We start from the raw sequence: 22486 nt of genomic DNA on the forward strand, positions 1-22486 counted from the left end.
TGTTAGACTTTTTTTTTAAGATTTTATTTATTTATTCATGAGATACATATATATATAGAGAGAGGAAGAGACACAGGCAGAGGGAGAAGCAGGCTCCATGCAGGAAGCCCAACGTGGGACTTGATCCTGGGTCTCCAGGATCCCACCCTGGACCAAAGGCGGCACTAAACCGCTGAGCCACCGGGGCTGCCCTGGACTTTCTATTTCTTCATTAGTTTCATGTGTTCATAATTGCTCAGTGAAGCACTTTTATGATAGTTTCTTTAAAATCTTTGCCAGGTAATTCTATCCTCTATGTCATCTTGGTGTTAGCATCTTTAGTTGTCTTTTATCATTCAGCTTAAGATCTTCCTGGTTCTTGGTAGGATGAGTGACTTTCAGTTGAATATTGGACACTTTGGGTATTATGTTTAAATGGATTATTATTTAAATGGTTGTTTAAATCTTGTTTAAATGGATCTTGTGTAAATCTTCTGCTTTAGCAGGCCGCCTCTGACATGGCTTCAGTGGGTGAAAGGGATGCTGTCTGGTTACTTCCAGGTGGAAGTCCATGTTCTTTACTTGGCCCTCTTTGGCACCTGAGGCTGGGTAGGAACTCTTCCTTACTGCTGAGCAGGGATGGGAGTTCAGGCTTCCAACCAGGTTCTTCTCATATCTTCCTGGCTAGGAGGGATGCCTTGCTTCTGTCAGGTGGTGGTGAAAGTCTAGACTCCCCATGTGGCCTCCATAGACACCCAAAGGAGAGGGAGGGCTCATGACTGCCTGGTGGGGATGAAAGTCCATACTACCCACTCAGCCTCCTCTGATACTACCCTTGTGGGGGCATCAGGGGCACCAGTTATAACCTGGCAAGGGAGGTAATCTAGGCTTCCTCACTTTGCTTTTGCTGCCAGGGATGGGGATGGGACTGCTTTCTGTTTGTGGGGCTTGGCTAGAGTAAGATTGCTGTTGCCTATGACTTTGCCATCTCGACAGACTATCCCTTTCCTGGGCCTTTGGCTAGAGAGAGCTGATTTTTCTTGAGGTATTTTTTAGTCTGTTTCTATCCATGTTTCTGGGTGGCCAGAAATATAGGGCAAGAAGAAAACCCCATAACTCAGTGCCCTATCAATTCTCTGTCATGAGGTCTTTAACCAGACCATTTTCTTCTTTCCACCTTTCTGAGTCTTCTTATGTTTGCTTTACAGGTAATGTCCAGGGTTTTAGTTGTAGTTAGTGGGAAGAATTGGCAGAAGCAGGTCTACTGCCTTTTTCTGGAAGTGGAATTCTTCAGATTTCTCTGAAGAAAACAGGCAATTTGGGTAATTTTCTAAGATATCATCTGATAAAGCTGAGGGACACATCTGATTAATTCTATGGTTGAAGCAAACGTGGGACGCCTGGTGGCTCAGCAGTTGGGTGTCTGCTTTTGGCTCAAGGCATGATCCCATGGTCCCAGGATCAAGTCCTACATCGGGCTCCCTGCATAGGGCCTGCTTCTCCTTCTGCCTGTGTCTCTGGCTCTCTCTCTGTGTGTCTCTCATAAATAAATAAATAAAATCTTAAAAAAAAAATAAAAGCAAATATCCCTGATGCATGGGTCCTAAAAGGCAGAGACTGACTAGTGCCAAAGCTGCCCAGAGGTGGCAGAGGCATGAGCACAGGCTTGGGTCAGTTCACCACTGTTTTGTTCTTTATGCGTTACTATTCCTTCTTCGGTTGTCACAACAACCATGCCCTGGTCAGCCAGCTGCCCAAATGGGCCGGAGGCTGAGGTCTCCACACTATTGATTCTGAAAAAGGATTTATCGGTGCCTGGGTGGCTCAGTTGGTTAAATGTCCAACTCTTAATTTTGGCTCAGGTCATGTTCTCAGGGTCATGAGATTGAGCCCCACATCAGGCTCCGACCGAGCTCAGTGAGTTGGCTTGAGATTCTTTCTCTCTCTCCCTCTGTACCCACCCACCCCTGAAAAATAAATAAATAAAATCTTAAAAATAAAAAAGGAAGATGTACTCTGGGAATGCTATCTGCAATGAAAAACCTCACTGCCAGAGAGGGAAATCATAGAGGATGCAAAGGGATTCATTCTAGAATGTTTAGTAACTCTAGAGAAAGAATTACAAATGAAAAGCACAGGTACTGGAGCCAGAATCCCTGAGTCCAAATGCCAACCAGGCCACTTAACTCACCTTGCAAACCTGGAGCAAATTACTTAATTGCTCTGTGTCTCAATTTGCTCTTTAGTAAATTTGGGACAACAGTAATAGTCCCTATATCACAGAGTGGCTGTAGGATTAAATGGGCTGTGACACACCAGCACTCAGAACAGTGTCTGGCACACAGGGAGTGCTCAGTAAGTGGTGGCAATACTAAAAGAGAAATAATAAAAAGAATAGTAAAAGATGAATTAGACACAGCTCTGCAGACAAGAGTGTCCAGTCGAGGGGGATGCTCAATTGGAGCATTCAGTGCCAGGGGGATCAGAGGGGCAGTAAATAGCTCGGTCTGAATGTGAGGAGGGCCATGGGGCTTCCCTGCAGGGGAGCACTTGGCCTGAGTCTTACAGGGTCTGTGGGAATCAGCCAGGTGGGCTGGCAGAAAGCAGAGATCTAGGCAGAGGCACCAGCTTGCTTGGAGCTGCTGAAGCTCTCCCGCCTAAGACGGGAGTCTGGGATAAGGAGGCTCCAGAGAGGGAGGAGGGAGGGGGGAGGCCTGGAGGGAAGAGGCCGGTGTTGGCTGAGGAGCTCTGCCCCAGGGACCCAGGGACAGAAACGTGGGTCTGTTCAACTTCTCAGGCTTTTAAGGCTTCCCACTCACACCAAGAGCAGGACCCCTGCCCCTGCAGCTGGAGGAGATATCAGACTTCTCTCCTCTGGACAGCTAGACAGCCCTGGGGAATCTTCCTAGTCCTTGAGATTTCCAGCCGGCTGGAGATCTCATTTCCATAAGCACCTCAGTTGCTCTTTTTCCACTGTTAATAAAAGATGTGTTCAGGTGACACCCGAGTGGGGGGGTGAGGTTCTGTTAGAGTGACAGGTGGCTGTTCTGCACGCCCCTGTCAGGAAGAAGAACCTGGCCTGGAGATAGGAGTTTCAGAAGAAGGGCCTAGGAAGGAAGACAGCCACTGCCTAAAGCTGTACCTGCCACCAAACTATAGCCACCAGCCACAAGCGATGATTTAATTTAAATACAATAAAATAAAACAAAAAAATTTAGTTTCTTAGTCACACTCACCACTTTTCGAGTGCTTACTAGCCACATAGGGCACTATTAGTGCAGATTTAGAGCATTCCCATCATCCCCCAAAGTTCTGTTGGTCAGTACTGGGCTGGCGGCGCCAGAGGGACACATTTTTTCCTGTAGCTGTGTAGGATACAAATGCGGTAATTTCCTGGCATGGAGTAAGCTCTGTCTTCCAGAACCTGTTGGGGTTCGCCTTGGGTTTGTGCAGCCCAGCATCTTTGCTGCGTCTCTTGGGGGTAACCAGTGAGGCTCAATAGGTCAAAACAGCTGCCAAACTGTTCTACATAATAGAGGGTGAGGCGCTTGGCTTGAGAGGATGGGAAACTCATGTGTGAGCAGAGCCAGGGAAATGGCTTTATAAAGGGGGAAGGGGAAAAGGAGTGTCCCTGCAGCCCTGTGGCAGAAAAGCCAAGGAGGAGCCTGGGGGGAAATGGTAATGCTGGATTTTTTTTTTTTTTAAGATTTAATTTATTCATTTGACAGAGAGATGATTTGCAGGTTCACAAGCTGGGGTGACGGGCAGAGGGAGAGGGAGAAGCAGGCTCCCCCCTGAGCAGGGAGCTTGACCCTACTTGGGGGGGCTTGGGGCTCAACCCCAGGACCCTGGGATCATGACCTGAGCTGAAGGCAGATGCTTAGCCAACTGACAGTTTCTTTCTTTTTTTAAAGTAGAAAACCAGAAATGTGACTCCCACTCTTTTCTCCCGAGGCAGAGAGGGAAGACTCACAAAATGCTCAAAGTGCTGGCCTTTCCAAGGAAGCCAGAGAAGGGCTGAGCTGGAAACAGGAGTCAGGGGCTTGAATAGGAGGAGGCCTGAACTATATTCATGGAGCACCATCGCAGCCTGGCCCTGGGTCGGGCAGACGCACTCCCTGCTCCCCACACACAAGTGTGGGTGTGCTACATACACATGGAGAGGTTCTTGGTTCCTAAAGAACACAGGGGAGTTCTGAACTTGTTGAGGTGGGGGCTGTCACCAAAAGCCCTCCAAGGAAGGCTTGTCTGTGTTGGATTGTGAGGAAGGCACAGAAGGGGAAGGGGTGGGGGACAGAAAGGTTGTCAGGCAGCAGAAGGGTTGGCCCTAGGCCAGGGCACCATGATCTCTGTCTCTCCCACCAGAACCTGCTCTGTGCTGGCCAACAGCAGGGCCTCTGTCAACGGTCACCACTCACTCTTGTCTTGGCTCTAACAGCCCCCTACTCAGGTGCTGTGCTTGTGCTGGGGAGAGAGGGACCAAAGCAGAGTGGGAGGGTCAATCCCGCCTTCCTGTCAAGTCCTCTCCAAGTCAAGATGGAAGGTGTTCTGGGTCCATCAGAAAGACCCAAGCCTTTTGCACATCAAGAGGCCCCGGTGGACCACCCCCTGCTCACCTGAGCTCCCTAAGCTTTTTTGCCATGGGCCAGGGCTTGTTCCGCATGTTGGCAATGAGCTTCTTCTTGTCTTCTAACTGCTCCAGGATCCGGGCCAGCTCCTCCTCTGACAGAGATTCCCCACCAGAGGTGCTGGAGGCCAGGGAGGGTGATCTGCAGGCAGAGCCAGGGCAGAGCAGGGGGAGAGTGAAAGGTTGGCAAGTGCTCTGTGGAATGTATAGGAGCCCATGGCCCTCCCAACCCTGACCACCCCTCAGAGGTCCGCTCCTGCTCAGAAGCCCTCAGTGACTCCCACCACCCATCAGAAGAGGCCACAACTCTGTCCTGTAGCCCAAAACACCAGGAGAGTTGCCTCCCCCAACTCTTTCTCTGCGTGCTCGCTACCCACCATGTTCTAGCATAATGCTGCTCAATAGAACTGTAACCCAAGCCATGTGTTGTAATTTAAAATTTTCTAGTAACCATATTAAAATGTCAAGAAGAGATGGGTAATTTTATTTTATTATTATTTTTTTGGTCTGCCTAGTTAATTTTAATAATACATTTTATTGAATCCAACATGTCAAAAATTGTAATTTTAACATGTAACCAATATAAAAATTATTAATGAGGTATTTTTAAAACTTTTAAAAAAGATTTTTATTTATTTATTAGAGACAGAGACAGAGAGAGGCAGAGACACAGGCAAAGGGAGAAGCAGGCTCCATGCAGAGAGCCTGACGTGGGACTCGATCCCGGGACTCCAGGATCACACCCTGGGCTGTAGGTGGCACTAAACAGCTGCGCTACCGGGGCTGCCCTTAATGAAGTATTTTATATTCTTCTTGTGCTGTCTTCAAAATCTGGTGTTCATCCCACAACCACTGTGCATGTCAATTCAGACATTAAATTTTCATTGAACATATTTGATCTGTACCTGGATTTCACAAAATTTACAGTTGAAAGGGTAGATCCACACACTCAAGTTGTTTTAAACATACTTAAAAGTCTCCTAACAAATTAACCAAGTAGCAGAATGTCATTTTCCTTTGACATTTGCATCTGCATTGACAAAAGCAGTTTGCCTTTTATTTTTAAGAAGAAATGCATCATCTTCAAATTTAAATTGATTTTAAAAATACAGCTGTCTGTCCTAAGTTAAGTAAATTCACTAACTCTTGTGTCAACTCAATAGTATTCACCTTGAATTAAAATGAAAGGAGATTTAAAAAAAAGAAAGGAGATTAAAAATTCAATTCCTTGGTCATGTTGGCTGCATGTCAAGGGCTCACTCAGCATGTGGCTGCGGTGATGGTGCTGGACAGCACAGGGGGAGGGAACTTCCAGCAGGAACCCTTCCCCCATGTGAGGAGCCTCAGCATCTCACACACAAGACTGACCATGTGTTCGGCTGCCACAAAATCCTAGTTCTTGGAAACAGTGACTCCAGGTGGAGCAGTAGCCAATGGGGTGAGGTGGAGGCGTGGAGAAGACCACGCTCCAGCTGCCTTCTTAGCAAGTTCCATAAACAGAAACACCAGGATGTGGGCTTGGGTTACTGCAGGTTTTAGAGAACAATTCACAGCAGCCCCGGCAAGTTTTTTTTTTTTTTTTTTAATTTTATTTATTTATTCATGAGAGACACAGAGAGAGAGAGGCAGAGACACAGGCAGAGGGAGAAGCAGGCTCCATACAGGGAGCCCGATGTGGGACTCGATCCCGGGACTCCAGGACCTGCCCTGGGCCGAAAGCAGGCACTAAACCGCTGAGCCATCCAGGGATCCCCAAGCCTTGGTGAGTTTTAATTTCTGAAGAACTCAAAGAGCAGAGGAGAAGTGATGAGACATAGGTGAGAGGAGGGGCCCCAACACTTCACCTCTGGAAAGCCTAGGGCACAGGAGTGTCTTGGCATGCCTCATGGGCACCCCGTGATAGTTGCCTTGAGTCTTTCTATGGGGGATCCCTCAGTCTGGGTGTGGGTGGCATTCAGTCATTGCTTGTTCAAATGACATCTGTGCTTCAATGACAGGCCGAAATGCTTACCTGCCCTGTGCAGGAACCCTGATGCCCCAGTGCCCCACCAAGAAGGCATTTCAATAAATCCTTTCTCAGACACATACTACTTTCTGCCTTGTCTTGTAAAGACTGTTGCCTGTATCCTATCTCCCCTGCTAGACTCTCAGCATCTTGGGATCAGGACTGTCTTTTCTAAACACCCTAGAGCCCCATGGGAGGGAACATATTCTTCACCATAACCCTGATTCCTTCAATTATTTCAAAAACCTCCCTAGCCATCATCATCGACTGGGATTTTTAAAAAGACTTTATTTATTTATTCATGAGAGACACACAGAGAGAGGCAGAGAGAGAAGCAGGCTCCTCGCAGGGAGCCAGATGTGGGCCTTGATCCCTGACCCAGGGATCACGACCTGAGCCCCAGGCAGATGCTCAACTGTTGAGCCACCCAAGTGCCCCATCAACAGGGATTCTTTTTATTTTTTATTTTTTTTAAATTTTTATTTATTTATGATAGTCACAGAGAGAAAGAGAGAGAGAGAGGCAGAGACATAGGGAGAGGGAGAAGCTGGCTCCATGCACCGGGAGCCCGACGTGGGATTCGATCCCGGGCCTCCAGGATCGCGCCCTGGGCCAAAGGCAGGCGCTAAACCGCTGCGCCACCCAGGGATCCCTCAACAGGGATTCTTAAACATCCCAAGAAGTGAGTAAAGCCAAAAAGGGAGGCAAAGAGAAGATGTCCCCTCAAAACTAGTAGCAAAGAACTAAACTCCCGACTTGCTGATTCCATGATCTGGCTCTGTCCCTGAACCCACAGTGCCAGTGCTCATGCAACAGAGAAAACAAAACAAATAAAACCCCCCATATCCTAATTTTCAGGGCTGGTGGAACCACTGAAAGTCCTCTAGACCAATGCAACATTTCACAGAAGAGGACACAGGTCCAGACTGCGGAAGTGGTGTGCTTAAGTCCTACGATGACTGCTAAATCCAATTCTGCTCATTTCTCTCAGCACCTCTTCCAGAGCTGTGGTGAGTCACCAGCTGAAATCCAGGAGACTTGGGATCTTGTCCCATCCTGCTGCCATGTCACCTCCCCCACTCAGTGCTCCCATTTGCACTTGCTGGACAGGAGGCATTGGCTTTGAGAGTGGCCAGTCTGCCTGGGATGGCCAAGATCCTCCTCCCATTTCTGCCCCAGATGGGGAGGGCAGGGCAGTGGAAAAGGCAGGGACAAACAGAAGCAGATGAGAGCAGGGGTCACCAAACCAGGGGACGAGACCTTAGCCCTTCATCAGGGGAGGCGGAAGGGCCGAAGGAGAGGAGACTGGCAATCAAGAAAATGCACTTGGGGGTGCCTGGGTGGCTCAGTAGGTTAAGCGTCTGCCTTTAGCTCAGGTCCATCCTAGGGTCCTGGGATGGAGCTCCTATCTGGCTCCCTGCTCAGCGGGAGTCTCCTTCTCCCTCTCCCCTGCCCCTCCCCCTGCTTGTGCTCGATCTTTCCCTCCCTCTCTCTCTCAAATAAATAAATCTTTAAAAAAAGATGCACCAGAATCAGAATTACAACATACCTGTGTTTCTTTGGTCGCTTCCGTGTCTCCTTCCTCAGTGCCTCCTTTTCCTTCTTTGGGGGAGCTCTCTGTCTCTGCTCCTTGAGGGAAGCCCTCCCATCTCTCTTCCTCCTCCCCTCACAGGTCCTCTTTGTGGAGCTCCGCCCAGGCTTCCCCAGATCCTCTCTGAGTCTCTGGTGCTCTGCCTGCTTCCTCCGGGGGGACCCTGGCCTTGGGCTCCCCTCGGCCCGCTCCTTCTGGCTAGGCTGAGCTCCACGCCTGCCTGCCACACGCTCGGCTCTGGGAGGCTGCTTCCGTGAGGGTCTCCTCCTGGACCTGTCACCTGCAGGGGCAGGAAATGGACAGTTCTGACCTCACTGGCCTCCACCCCAGGAAAGTGCCCCCGGGAATCAGAGGTCCACGATGCTTCCTGGAGCTTGTTGGCTCAAAGGCCACCTCCTCTGGAGCCTCTGGTTTGGGATGAGATTTAATGTCCCCTCCTCTGACCGGTCGGCATCCCCACACTCTTGCCAAAACCTCAGGTAGAAATCTAGGCACATGTCTTTTCGCTTCTTGGGTGTGCAGTTCCTTGGGGTCAGAGCTGAGTCATTCTCCTGACCTCCAGGGCCAGGCCAAGCATGGGTCTCTGGCAAGTCTGGACCCTGACATAGGAAGGGCTGGGCAGGCTTCTTTCTCCAGGAGCTGCTACCTCACCTGCCCCCACCTTTGTGTGTATGTGTGTGTGTGTGTGTGTGTGTGTGTGTGTGTGTGTGAACCATGACTTTGTGGCATTGGCAAATGGCCTGGTTGAACACAATCTACGGTATGAAATTCCCTCAAAAGTTTGCCCAACAGCTACACTAAGTACAACTATTCATATAGGCATTTACAAATTAAATGCAGGGAAATTTTCATGAAGTTCTGATATTAATTACCAACCTCTCCACAGCTTACTAGCTGGGTGTCTTTGAGCAAGTCACTTGGCCACTCTGAGTCTCAGCTCATCTCTAACATGGGGATGCTCAGTCTTACTCCATTAGCTTGTTAATGAACACAGAACAGTGACTGACATCTGAGAATAAATGATGCTACCCTGATACTTTTAACCAGAAATAAGATGTCTTTTGCTTAGCTAAGCTGGTTTGCACGAAATGATCATTTCTGTCACTTTTTTTTTCTAAAGATTTTATTTACTTATTCATGAGAGACACAGAGAGAGAGAGGCAGAGACACAGGCAGAGGGAGAAGCAGGCTCCATGCAGGGAGCCCGATGCGGGACTCGATCCCGGGACTCCAGGATCATGCCCCAAGCCAAAGGCAGATGCTAAACCGCTGAGCCACTCAAGCATCCCAATTTCTGTCACTTTTTATCTCTGTGACCACAGATAAATTACTTCACTTTTCTGCACCTCAGCTTCCTCGCCTGTAAAAATGGCTCTAGTAGATCCTCGTGGATCTACGTGGTTGGGGGGTTAATTAAAAGCAGGAGTAAATGTTCTGGCCTGTGGGAAGTACTCAACAAAGTCCCCTTCCCCTTTCGTCTCCAGCTTGCCTTGTCACTTTTGCACTCTGAGGCCCCACATCTGAGCGAGAAGTGCCTGGAAACAATCTTCTGTAGGGCACCTGTTCTCATTGTCCACAGGGGCCCCCAATCCAGACTTTTCTGCCATGGCTAGGCAGATTTCCCCAGCTGCACTGCAAAAGCCCCAGCTTTGGACAAAGCAGAATAGAAGTTCGCCACTTGCCATTCCCAGCAACTGTGATAGAGTCTGGGATGTGGGGTCTAAGGTTCCCAAATTCTCACCCCTACCGTCCTCCTCATCCAGCCTCTCAAGTTTGGGCATGCGATGTGGTGGCCCCAGAGAGCTTTCCTCTCTGCTTCCCTGACCCTTGAGAAGCAAGCCACCCTGTCAAACAGCAACCAGAACCAGTCCATGGTAGGTGGGGCTGGATTTGGGCAGACTGAGCTGGGGATTCAGAGTCTGGAGGACTAGGCTTGTTATCTGAGTAACTCTGGGCAAGTTTCTTATGCTTTCTGAGTCAGCTTTCTTGTAGGTACTCCAGTAAGCGTCGGTGGTGTTCTACCCAGATCTGCATTACATGACCACTGCATCATCCCTAGCTGTTGTGCATGGTGACTCTAACAGCTCACAGGTTCTCCCTTCTTGGTTGATGGGAACCATGTTGCTGGGAAATGCCTGGAAATTTACATCCCTTTCCTCTCCTTGAATCAGCCCATAGCCAGTTACTAACTTATATGGAGTTACAAAAGTCCAGTCCTCTGCTTCAGGCCTGGGCAAATCTGTGGCTTATTCATACTCCAGAGCTTCCTACAAGGTTCAGGCATTGGTTAGACTCCATCTGATCACACATCCTTGCTCAGTTCCTTCTCTTGCCCTGCCTATCCTGTTTCCCTCATTCCTTGTCTCCTGAGAGCCACCCTTGATAAATTGCATGCTCAGGAATCCCCATCTCAGGCTCTGTTTCCAGGGAATATGACCGATGATCTATACGCACCTATCTCAAAGTGTGGCAGGGAAATCCAACTGAGACAAACATTTGTACAAGTGTGATGAAAGCTGGAGCATGCTATATTTGTGAATGGAATTTGCATTGAGGTTCAAAGAGAAACTGCTCCAAGTTCTCTCTCTGGGTTTCAAACTAGGATATTGGTGGCATATTCAAATGGATAAGGTGCCTGCCGGTTTGGCCAACTGGGTGGGCCAAGAACTCAAAGGAGATGTATTTGTCCTTTTATTCACTAATTCATTCACCCATACCAAAACACTTATCAATATTGACGAGATACTACACAGGCTACAGCAGCAAATGAGACTCACAAGATTCTGTCCTTCAACATGTTTTGAGTTAGTGAAGAGACAGTGTGATTGGTTCTATGATTCAAGAAGCATGGGGGTGGGCTTCACCCAGACTTCAGGAAGAGCTTCTGAAAGAATAAACTTTTTTTTTTTGAGAGAGAGAGGGAGTGAGAGAGCAAACTCTTGTAAGGCAGGGGGAGGAGCAGAAGGGGAGGGAGAAGGAGAGAGAAAATCTTAAGCAGGATCCACGACCAATGTGGCAGGACTTGATCCCACGACTCTGGGACCATGATCTGAGCTGAAATCAAGAGTCAGATGTTTGACCAACTGAGCCACCCAGGTGTCCCAGAAAGAAGAAACTTCTAAGCTGAGATCTGAGATCTTATTCTTTACTTATCCAATAATAAGAGTTTGTTTAAAATAATACTAGCAATGATGTGTTGGATGACTGTAGCTTTTGGATAAGTGAAATGAATGGCAGCAGAGTTCAAGGGACAGGAAGAAGGAACTGGAAACTCTGTTATAAGGGGCCTGCACTACCCAGGAAGTGGTATGGTGTTATTTGGAAGTGGACTTGTATTAATTATAAATGGATATTGCAAACTCTAGTGAAACAACTAAGGAAAGTTAAAAAAAAGGAAGTATAACTGAAAAAAAGGAAATATAACTAATATGCTTTTTTAAAAAGGAGAGAAACTGGAATTATATAAAATGCTCAGTCAAAAATCACAAAAGGTAGAAGAAAAGCGGAAGACAAAAACAAAAATAAAGGAACAAGGGCAATGAATAGATGAACAGCAACAACTATAGCAAATATTAATCCAACTATATCAATAATCACTTTAAGCAATGGTTTAAATATATCAGTTAAAGAAAGAGATCATCAGAGTTGATAGTAAAAAAGGCCCACCAAGGAATTGTCTACAAGAAATCCACTTTAAATATAACAACAAATACAGATTACAAAGAAAAGGATGGAGGAAAATATGCCATGCTAACACTAACCAAAACAAAGCTAGAGTAACCATACTAATTTCAGACAAAGCAGATCTTAGAGCAGGGAAAATTGTCAGGGAAAAAAGTAGGGCATTACATTACATAACATTAAGGAAATCAGCACTCCAAAAAGTCATAATAATTCTTAATATGTATGCACCTAACGACAGATCACCAAAAACTCATAGAACTCCAAGGAGAAATAGGCAAATCCACTATTATACTTGGAGAGTCTAGCCCCTCTGTCAGTAATCAAGAGGTCCAGGGGGCACAAAATCAATAAGGACATAGTTAAACTGAATAGAATCATCAATCAAGTGGATCTAATTGATGTTCATAGAACACTTACTCCAACAACAGGAAAATACACATTCTTCTTGAGCCCACATTGAACATTCACCAAGATAGACTACATTCTGACCTGTAAAATATATGAGTAACCAAATATTGTTTCTAAGGCACCCACGATCCTATCTTAAGTGTTTAAATCTGACAGGTTTTGATTTCTTTTTTTTCCCCTAAGATTGACTCCTAAGTGAAGTAAAATAACTTTCAGAATATCTTTCGTATCTAAAACTATCTCTGCAATTTCCCAGAAAGTCCTGGAAAATCACAAAAACTTATTCTTCCATGTAATGAAAAAGAGAGGTGCCAAAAACAACTAGGATTATTTTATATGTTACTGTTGGAGTTTCATGGGAAGAGTTGTCAAGTCAGAAGAGGTGCTTAGCCTTTTCTAGGCTAAATTGGTATAGGTCAAATGTTTAAATATTTCAGCAATTGTATGCTCTATGGGTTTAGTTTATCTTCTAGGAAAATAAGAGTAGTAGACAGTTTCACTAAAGAAGGAGAAAATTTTGCCCCTGATTCAAGAACCAAACCCTAATTACTCTAGGGAAATTGTGAAATTCAGGACTTTTATTTCCATATTTTATGAGAGGTCTGGAGAGTAAAGTGAATCTTACATGTTATGATTGAGAGAATCACAGGTGATCAGACAATGCCACCAAGAACATACCTTTTTTTTTTTTTTAAAGATTTTATTTATTTATTCATGAGAGACACACACAGAGAGAGAGGCAGAGACACAGGCAGAGGGAGAAGCAGGCTCCATACAGGGAGCCCAACGTGCGACTCGATCCCGGGTCCCCAGGATCAGGCCCTGGACTGAAGGCAGCGCTAAACCACTGAAACACCCGGGCTGCCCAAGAACATACCTCTTGAGAGGTTTATGAAAAGAGGCAGCTGATGATTTAGAACAGAGCTGCCTAATTATTTATTTTTTTAAGTTTTATTTATTTAATCTCTACACCCAGTGTGGGGCTTGAACTCATGACCCCAAGATCAAGAGTCACTTCCTCTACAAACTCAGCCAGCCAGGCATTCCTAGAACAGAATTGCTTTAAATATATTTTGGGCTTTCTAGGGTAATGTGCAATGTTTCAGGGGAGGGATTTGTACTTGGTGTTCCTGAATTCCTGAAGACCTCTCAGAGATCTTTAATATTACTAAAAGGATCCAGGAAGTAAACAAAGATATCAGGAGACTGGGAACTTGGATTAATGATCCTATATTTGGTTCTATGGACTTTTCCGACTGCGCATGAGATTTGTTCTTTTATTTAGTCTGGGCATTCCTGGCTCCTGCCTGGAAAGTGGACTATACAAACTCTGGCCACAATTCTTCTCTTTGTATTTGTCTGTGTACCAGTGTTTAGATGGATGAGTTGGGTTTTTTTTTTTAAGATTTTATTTATTTATTTGAGACAGAGAAAAAAAAATGAGTGGGGGGAGGGGCAGACGGGAAAGGGAGAAGCAGACTCCCCGCTGAGCAGGGAGCCCAATGCTGGCCTCAATGCAGAGCTCCATCCCAGGACCCTGAGATCATGACTTGAGCCAAAGACAGATCTTAACTGACTGAACCAGCCAGGCGCCCCTCATCTCCAGAGTTTTAAACGCTGTTGTATAGCTGCTGTGTGTCAGATGATTCAGCAAAGGGTCATCCAGAAGAAAGAACTAGAACACCTGACACAGGTTGAAACAATTACCCCCAGAAATTTGGAAGTTGAAACAACTATCCACAGATAATTGACATGCGATTAGGATTCCTCAAACACTGGTGAAGATCTGAATTGACTTTTTTCAGTTTGGGCTGATACTGATCACAAAGGCCAACTGAGAACTGAAACCATCTACCCCACACTCAGCCCAGACACAGAGAACCCAAACTACACCTGAGTGTCTGCACTAAGATGATTTTGTGCTATACCTCTGTCTTCATTAGCATGACTTTATTTATTTATTTAAAGATTTTATTTATTTATTCATGAGGGATAGAGAGAGAGAGAGAGAGGCAGAGAGGCAGAGACACAGGCAGAGGGAGAAGCAGGCTCCATGCAGGGAGCTCGACGTGGGACTTGATTCCGGGTCTCCAGGATCATGCCCTGGGCTGAAGGTGGCGCTAAACTGCTGAGCCACGCAGGCTGCCCAGCATGACTATTTTTCCAGGAGCCTCCCACCCAGGCAAATGGCTTGATTGGTCTTTGCAGATTTCCCCAAAGACTCATCAACTCTTCAATGGAAAGCATCACAGACAATTTGCACCCGAAGTTTCTTGGGATGCTTTGCCTCAAAATCCTGGCCTTGCCCCTTATTGTGGACAGTCGTAATTCTTACCCAATTCCAATAAAGCTCTCCACTTTGGAAATCCTGCCTTAAACCAAACTTTCAATTCTCAATAAATTCTGACCGTACCTTTCCCTTTCTGAGACACTGCCAAAGCTTTGCCTGCTGTAAGCAATAAAGCAGCTTTGTCTTATGGATAGTTTGAGTTGGTGATATTTAGGAAGCCAGTTTTTGACAATAACTCAAACAAATTTTTGCTTTTAAAGAGAAGGAACAAATGGTGGATGATAAAAAAAACGCCATGGAAATACAGAGAGAGTGTGACAAAGTATAATTGGGATGATTAGAAATGCTTCGTAAAGGACTGATGTTTACTCTGAGTCTTGAAGGATGAACGGGAATTTGCCAAGAGAAGAAGGGGAGGGGGATGGTGCTAGCAAGGTGAGGGGGTTCTAGGCAGAGGAAACAGGGGGTGAGGGGCCCCAGTGGAAACACAAGAGATGGTAGAGGTGACCAAGGCAGAGCTGAGTCTTGAGTGGGGTCTGGTTGCTGGGGATGGGAGTGTGCTAAAAGGAGGTTGCCGAGAGAGCTGTATCCATACAGTAGCTGGGTTGAAATCTTGAGGGTAAGGGTGTGATACTGGAGTCTTTTTGCAGGATGTAGTCTGCATCCAAGGTTCATGCTAGCAGCACTGCAGAGGCTTTTGTGAAATATGGACACGGGCTCCCATTACCGCAGGGCAGGCCCCGTGAGCATGTTTGCTGTGGCTGCTTCACCCTCAGTGAATGCAAGAAAAGGCACCAAGCAAAGATCTGACTCCATATTAACACTCTTTGGGACTTGGCTTCTAATTGGGGCAATTACTGCATGAGCTAAGTCGTATAAGTATACTGAAAGGTGGTGAGTGCTGTTTACAGATGGAAAGATAAGTGATTGTATGTACGGCTGGACAGGTTTTCTCAGCCCACTCCTGCCCTGATCTTTTTTTTTAGATTTTATTTATTTATTCATGAAAGATACACAGAGAGAGGCAGAGACATAGGCAGAAGGAAAAGCAGGCTCCCTGTGGGGAGCCCGATGTGGGACTCAATCCCGGGACCCCAGGATCATATTCTGAGCAGAAGGCAGACGCTCAACCACTGAGTCACCCAGGCATCCCTTTAAAAAAAAAAAAAGATGTGAGATGCAGAGAGAGAGAGAGAGACAGAGGCAGAGACACAGGCAGAGGGAGAAGCAGGCGCCACGCAAGGAGCCCGGCGCGGGACATGATCCCGGGACTCCAGGATCATGCCACGAGCTGAAGGCAGGCGCTAAACCACTGAGCCACCCAGGGATCCCCCGAGGTGTCCCTTTTTAAGTAGTTTCTATATCCAATGTGGGGCTTGAACGTACACCCCGAAGGCACCCCCTGCCCTAATCTTTCTTCTCTATATTACCTCCTATGGGAAAAAGGCTTCGGTCAGAACCATATAAAGCAAGATTGTCTAAGTGTAATGAGAACTCATCCAAGTTAGGAAGCTGGTTAGTATCAGCCAGTGAGAGATGCGTCTGTCCCAGTGAGAGATGTCCTTCCTCATGGCTCCAGAAGGCTTCAGCCCCCATTTGGAGGAGGGCTGGAGCCAGAAACAAATCCACTCCCTCCAAAGACCTGGGAATGAGTGTGAGAAAGTATGTGTCATTGCAGCTGGGACTCCTAGGAGAGTTCCAGAACTGAGCTATGCTCTCAGAGTGGACAGAAGAGCAGAGAGTGTGTACAAAGGGTGAAGGAGAAGGGTCTCCTGAGCCCCCATCTAATACTTGCTCCATATTGTTTAAAAGAACAGCGTAAAAATGTCAGTATGTGTCTGCATCTTCTTCTGAGCTCCGTGTGTCCTCAATCAGCTACCAAATGGTCTTCTTTTTGGTAATGAGCTGTACCGAGCATTCTTTCAAACACCTTAGATAGAAGCTGCGGGGCTTCACGCATTTTTTTACAGGCTGTAATTCCTGTTGTAATCTTATTTCCCAACTGAACGAAATTCATATGGAATGTGGAAAGCAAGCCAGAATTTGCTCTTCAATCTTCCCCAAGCCTCTTCCACACAGAATATGAGATACCCTTTTAGTTTTTCTTTATAGCCAGCTTTCCATGGACTCCACATGATGAATAATTTAGGAGTCTGAAGAGCAGCTGCTACATTAGGAAGACCTCCAAGCCCAGCACGCACTCCCTCACCCATAACAGGCCTCCTCGTGTGTATGCACCTGACCCAAGGTGAAAAGAGGCTGAGGAGACTCTGGAAGGCCCAGTGGGTCTGGCTCACCCTCCAACTTGGTGATTTTAAGTGTTAAGTACATTTAGAAAATGATCTGGAAGGAGGGAGAGTTCTGACCCTCCTTGTCAACTAGTGAAATTACAAATTGTCATTATTTTGAGAAAATAACTGTGTTCTCATTTTTTTTCTCCTTGTAGACTATAAGATAAAGGAATAGGCTACCAGGTCCCCTCAGAGGTGACTCCAGAGGAGATTTAAAATGAAGCTCTTGATGTATTTGGGTTTCAGTTAATTTAATGGATTCTCAATATTTAACTTCACTGTATTCTTGACCATTTGGACCCCTGAAATGAAAATTCTGAACTTTCTTTTTTTTTTTTTTTATGGAGGAAGGAAAAAGGGCAAGAGGGGTGGGGTATGAATGGCATTTTTCAGTAGGAAAAGGTTTGCATTTTAGGCAAGATGACTTTCCATTTCAATCATGCTTCAGGACCATGTGCCCGCAGGTGACCCCAAGACCAATCCCTTCGGCTGGGGCAGAGGGAGCCAGGTTGGATGCAGAAGGACAACATCTGGAGGACTATAAGGAGAATGAAATGTGGAGAACCAGATCCCAGCATCCTGACATCTAGACAACTGTGACCAAGAGCACTACCCCCTCCACCCCCATGAGAACGGGGTTTCTCATCCAGCCACACTTGGGCACACCTGCTAATGCTTGTCCCCATGTCTGGAGGGAAGTAATGACAGGATGGTGGGTGGGGTAGGGGGGACAGACAGTGGCCAAGGGACAGCTTTCAGGGCAGGAGGAGTGTTGAGATGCCAGTGCTACCTTCCCGGCCCCTCCCTTCTGCTTGGGATCCTGGCTTTTCCACAAGTCTTGCTCCTGGGTCTCCCCCTGTGTCATGGAGCTGCTTCAGCAAGGACTCGGGACCCCCAGCAGTGGGGGGGCAGGTGGATGACAGGAGGGAAGGGCTTGGCAGAGGAGAAAGGTGAGGTGGATCCTGGCGCACCTACAGTGTGCCTAGGTGGGGGCCCAGACAAGTCTCTCCCCCTTGGAATTGGCCAAGGGGAATCTCTTCCACCTCCACCCCCAGAAGAACAGTCTGAGATTCTGCTTCCTCACTTACTGGGATTCAAGGAGAAAATGTCATCATATTTCCAATGCGTCTCATGACCTGAAGTGCAGGATGCCTGACCTGTGGGTGTGGCTCCAGGGAAGGTCTTCTCTCCTGCCTAAGACTTCCTCTGGCTCCTCAGGGGAATGGGGGGGGGGGGAACCCCACTCCAGGTAAAGCCCTTCCAGGCTCACAGAAAAGCTGTGGCCCCACTCCTACTGGGAAGGTAGCCTCGCCCCACCACTGCTGGTACTTTGTTACGAGTGTGCCATCTGGAGTCCAGTGGCCTGGCTGTGCTCCCCTGCCTTGCAGGCTGATGAATGCTCACTGCTTCCTAGGCTCAACTGCTAACTCTGGGCTGCAGGCAGGCCCTTTCTATGCAGCCCTCTGTCTCCCCACCTCCCCAAGTTAAACCCCCGACCCCCAGGGCTCCTTACAGGAGAGGGAGGGAAGGATAGAAGAAGAGAGAGAGGAAGGAGGATGGAAGAGAACTCTGGATGGTGGTTAGACCAGGAATACATCGCCCCATCTCATGCATACCCTACCTCACCTGTGCCCGGAGAGCTGCTCCTCGCCCGCCCTCTCACGCCACTGCCTGCTGGAAGAGATAGAGGGTGATGGACGGCTGACCTCTGGGGGGTCCCCCTCCCTGGACCACTCCCACCTCACTGTGGGAACCCTCTGCTCGTTACTGCTGTCTCAGACTGGGACTGGGCTCTGATTATTTTACTAACAAGCATCTCCAGTCCTGACATATCTCTGGCACCCTGGAGCAGACATGAGGTCAGAACATCCCACACCCCCCAGACAGATAGAAAGACAGACAGAGAAGTCTGCTGAGGCCATTGCTGAGGAAAGGTGATTTTAACCAAGATAGCAGGAGTCTGAAGCCCCTGGTGGACTCTGAAGGCCTCTGCCACTCAACACTAGCACAGAGGCTGTACATGGCATTTTAATGGCCCTGCCAGGAAACAACGTGCCTTCATCTCCTGGGAGAGGCCAGGGGAGGCTGGATAAGCAGACTGGGGTCACCCAAGCGAGCAAGTGGCAGGCCCTGGACTCAAGCCTGGTCCCTGTGCCTTGAGACCCCTCTGCCTGCCTGGTCCCCTGCTGCTGCTCAGGAACCCTGTGGGTGGACCTCTCAGAGGTAAGGACCACTCACCTTTCTCCTCCCGGCCCTTTAGCTGGCAGCTCATGGTCATCGGGGCTCCTCAGCGCCCGGGCTGACTCACACCACTTGCTGGTCCACACACACCTTCAGCTGGGGATGCTCTCCTGCCCTCATGGCCCCCAGGATCTCTTTCTGAGCCCTGACGGCAGCCAGGGCTCCTTGGCTTGTTTGAGATTGAGCTGGAGGTGGGGAAAGGTTGGCAGAGAGGTGGGAAGGAGGTGGGAGCTCCCAGCCCTTCAATCCGGCCACACACTCCTCCGCTCAGGTTCCCCAGCAAAGAGGCGGTGTAGCCTCACGTTTCAGGCATCACTTACACACGGAGGGGCCCTAGAGGGGCCAGGAGCTGTCAGCTCCCCTCCCAGCCATGATGCCACCTGCTCTCTGGCCATGGGGGATGTAGGGAGCATTCCAGGGCCCTTTCTCCCTACCTTGGGTCCCTGGCTGGGACAAGGCACCAGTGAAGTCCTAGGATGTTTGAGAAAATCAGCCACCAGGAGTTTTGTTTAAAATGCAGATCCCCAGGACTAACATCGGACATTGGAATCAGTAGGTCTGGGCAGAGCCTGAGGAATCTGCACTGGGAATCCTGATGCTGAGTCCTGGGTCCCCTCTGATGATGAGCTGTTCCCCCTCCTGCCACCTGTCACTTATTCTGCAGCTCTTCCCACTGCTGCCTGTCTTCCCAAAGAGCAAATTTGGCCGCTTTGGAAACTAGAGGTTCAGAGTTGATTCTCTGGGTGGTAGTCACAGGCCCTAGGGTATGGGGTTCCTAACTTGGGGTCCTTGCAAGCAAAAGGAGGGAGGATGTAACAATTTCATTATTTTTTTAAAAGATTTTCTTTATTTATTCATGAGAGACACAGAGAGAGGCAGAGACATAGGCAGAGGGAGAAGCAGGCTCCTTGCGGGGAGCCCCATGAGGGACTCAATCCCAGGGATCACGCGCCCGAGCCAAAGGCAGACAGATGATCAACCACTGAGCCACCCAGCTGTCCCCAATTTCATTTTTCTTAGTCTTTGAACTGAAATTCAGCATTTCCCTCAAAAATGTGTGATGTCGTCGCCTGTAGAAATCATAGACATTTTCTCAGCACATTAAGCTTTGGAGGTATCTCAAAGTATCCTTTATGCTTACACCGCTACTTTGAAAGTATGATAGTTATAAACCTCTTACTCGATCTTGTTATTTGCTTATCAAGAGGACCTGTCGCCTGGCCACTTTGCTGAGGGGAAGGGGCAAAAGAACCATCACACATGGTAGTGTCTGAATGCACATGGTTCAGCCCAGGCTCTAAAACTTTCTTTTTGTCACCTCGCCTCTCTGATCCGGAGGTACCTGCAGCACTTCCCCAGGCCCAGGGTTCCAGGGCAGTGAGGGGGCTCTGTTGCATTCTGTGGCCTCCATGTTATAACTCTGGTGGTGGGGGGGGACAGTGTGCCTGCAGCCAAGGCCACCCCTGTGCCCACTGCAGCAACCCGCCGTCAGCAGAGGGCACTCCCATCTCCCTTGCCTCCCCTGGGAGGTGAGGACCTCCCAGCCCTTCTCAGGGGAAGGGCTGCCTGAGGAGAAAGGCTTTCTACATCGCCTTTGTCACTGGAGGGAAATCCCCTCACAGGCCAGCACCTGGCCTGTGTATACCAGGGAACACACCACTTCTCTGCTTCTCACAGAGAATGACAAGCACCCCCTAGGGCTAGACCCAGTTCTAGGCACAGGGTGGTGGTGGTGGGGGGTGAGTCACAGTGAATAAGGCAGAGGTCCCGCCTTTGGGGGCTGTTTCTGCCATTCCAGGTGGGTGGGTGAGGCCTCGGCGTCTCAAGGGGACAGCCGGAAGTTTAGAAATGTCTTCTTTCAACAAAGCCTATGTATGACAACTATTGCTGGAGAATTCCAAGTCCAAGTTTGGGAGTCAAACTGAGCACCAGAGTATTTTTGCTTCATTGGGTGGTTACACACCACTCACATCAATACTCTTGAGATAAACTCACCCTCAGGTGTCACCTGCCCTGAGGAAGGGAGGAAGGGAAGAAGGGGTGGGGGGTTGTCCTTATCTCCAATGGGCCCACCCACAGGGCTTCTGGGCTGGAGCAGGGGGCGGGGGAAGCCAACAGGGTTTGTAAGGCACAGGGACCTGGGTTTGAGCCACTTGCTCAGGGAGTTACAAAAAAGATGACATTAATATTTTATAACACGTACTCACATTGCACGTGTGTTGTATGGTGCTGCGTGCTCTGTCCTGGCCGGGAGCTCTCTGAAAGATCTCTCTTTTCCTTTCTGCCAGCCACTTGCCAGGCTCTTTAAATGACTTATGTATTGCCCCAACCATCTGTGGCAGATAAGTCTCATTCTCTCCTCCTCCTCCTCCTCCTCCTCCTCCTCCTCCTTCTAATAGATGAGAAACCTGAGGTTAAGATAAATAATGTGTCCCCACAGTCCCCAGGAACAGAGACTAGCACAGGTGGCTGCTCTCGATCCTGGACCAGACTTTTACCTCCACACGCTTCACCTCTCAGGAAAAGTCTGGATCATACCATATCCTTCCTTCCCTGCATTTGCCTCCCCCCTGGGCACCTGGCTTCTGGTCCTGCCCTATCTTATCAGTCTCTCTCCTGCATGGCAGTCAGGGAAGCCCCTAATGCAGAAGTCTGACTGGCTTTGACCCTGCTTTAAAACCTGTCCTGAAGCCTCACGGCCTCAGGATAAAATCCAGATTCCCTATTGTGCCAGTTAAAGCCCCTGAGAACTCGGGGTCTCTCCAGCTCCCCTCTGTCTTTGCATTTCAGTCCCGTTCCAACCCTACTAATGCACCTTGCTCTCCATCCAGGACTATGATTTTCCTTTGCTTTTGCTTCTACTATCATTTCTGCCTGGGGCTCAACTCCAAAAGCTGTTGCTCTAAGGACTGGTGGCAGGGCCTTGGGCACACTGGCCATGCGACATTTAAAAATATAATTTGGGAAAAAAAACACATATGGCTTGGAATGACGTTTTCCAACAGAGTTCTCTGGCGTTAGCTACTTGAGTTACATTTATTGGACATTCAACATAGATGAATATTGTTCTGAACAGTAGTAATATTGGAGTGGTGTCCTCTTAATATTTCACCAGGATGGTGAACATTTCTCTTGCTAGGGTCAAGGATGGTAAGCTCTATAGTAGTTCTCTTTCATTGGGTGTGGCTTGATCGGAGAAATAAAACCCTAAAATCCAGGATGACAACAATAAAAATAATGTATGATTTCAACTAAAAGTTGCAGGGCATCTAAATCCAGTGGTGCTTTTGTCTCAAAAACCTTTGTTATTGGGGAAGCTTCTTGTGTCATCTTGTTGATTTCTAATTATATATATATATATATATATATA

At 47.9% G+C, this 22486-nt stretch overlaps 1 protein-coding gene across 1 annotated transcript in view; it reads right to left on the reverse strand.

Annotated features, from left to right (window-relative positions):
• The window catches only part of TMC2 (transmembrane channel like 2), a 66121-nt gene extending 46968 nt beyond the window's left edge, over positions 1-19153 (reverse strand). The window contains exons 1-3 of the mRNA XM_025469061.3: positions 19114-19153; positions 8161-8482; positions 4596-4748 (exon numbers count right to left, since the gene is read on the reverse strand). Of these exons, the coding sequence (XP_025324846.1) occupies positions 4596-4748; positions 8161-8482; positions 19114-19153 (515 nt within the window). The remainder of the gene's footprint in view (positions 1-4595; positions 4749-8160; positions 8483-19113) is intronic.
• Positions 19154-22486: the final 3333 nt, after the last annotated feature.

The sequence above is a fragment of the Canis lupus genome, chromosome 24, assembly GCF_003254725.2.
Source record: "Canis lupus dingo isolate Sandy chromosome 24, ASM325472v2, whole genome shotgun sequence".
In the NCBI taxonomy this organism is placed as follows: domain Eukaryota; kingdom Metazoa; phylum Chordata; class Mammalia; order Carnivora; family Canidae; genus Canis; species Canis lupus.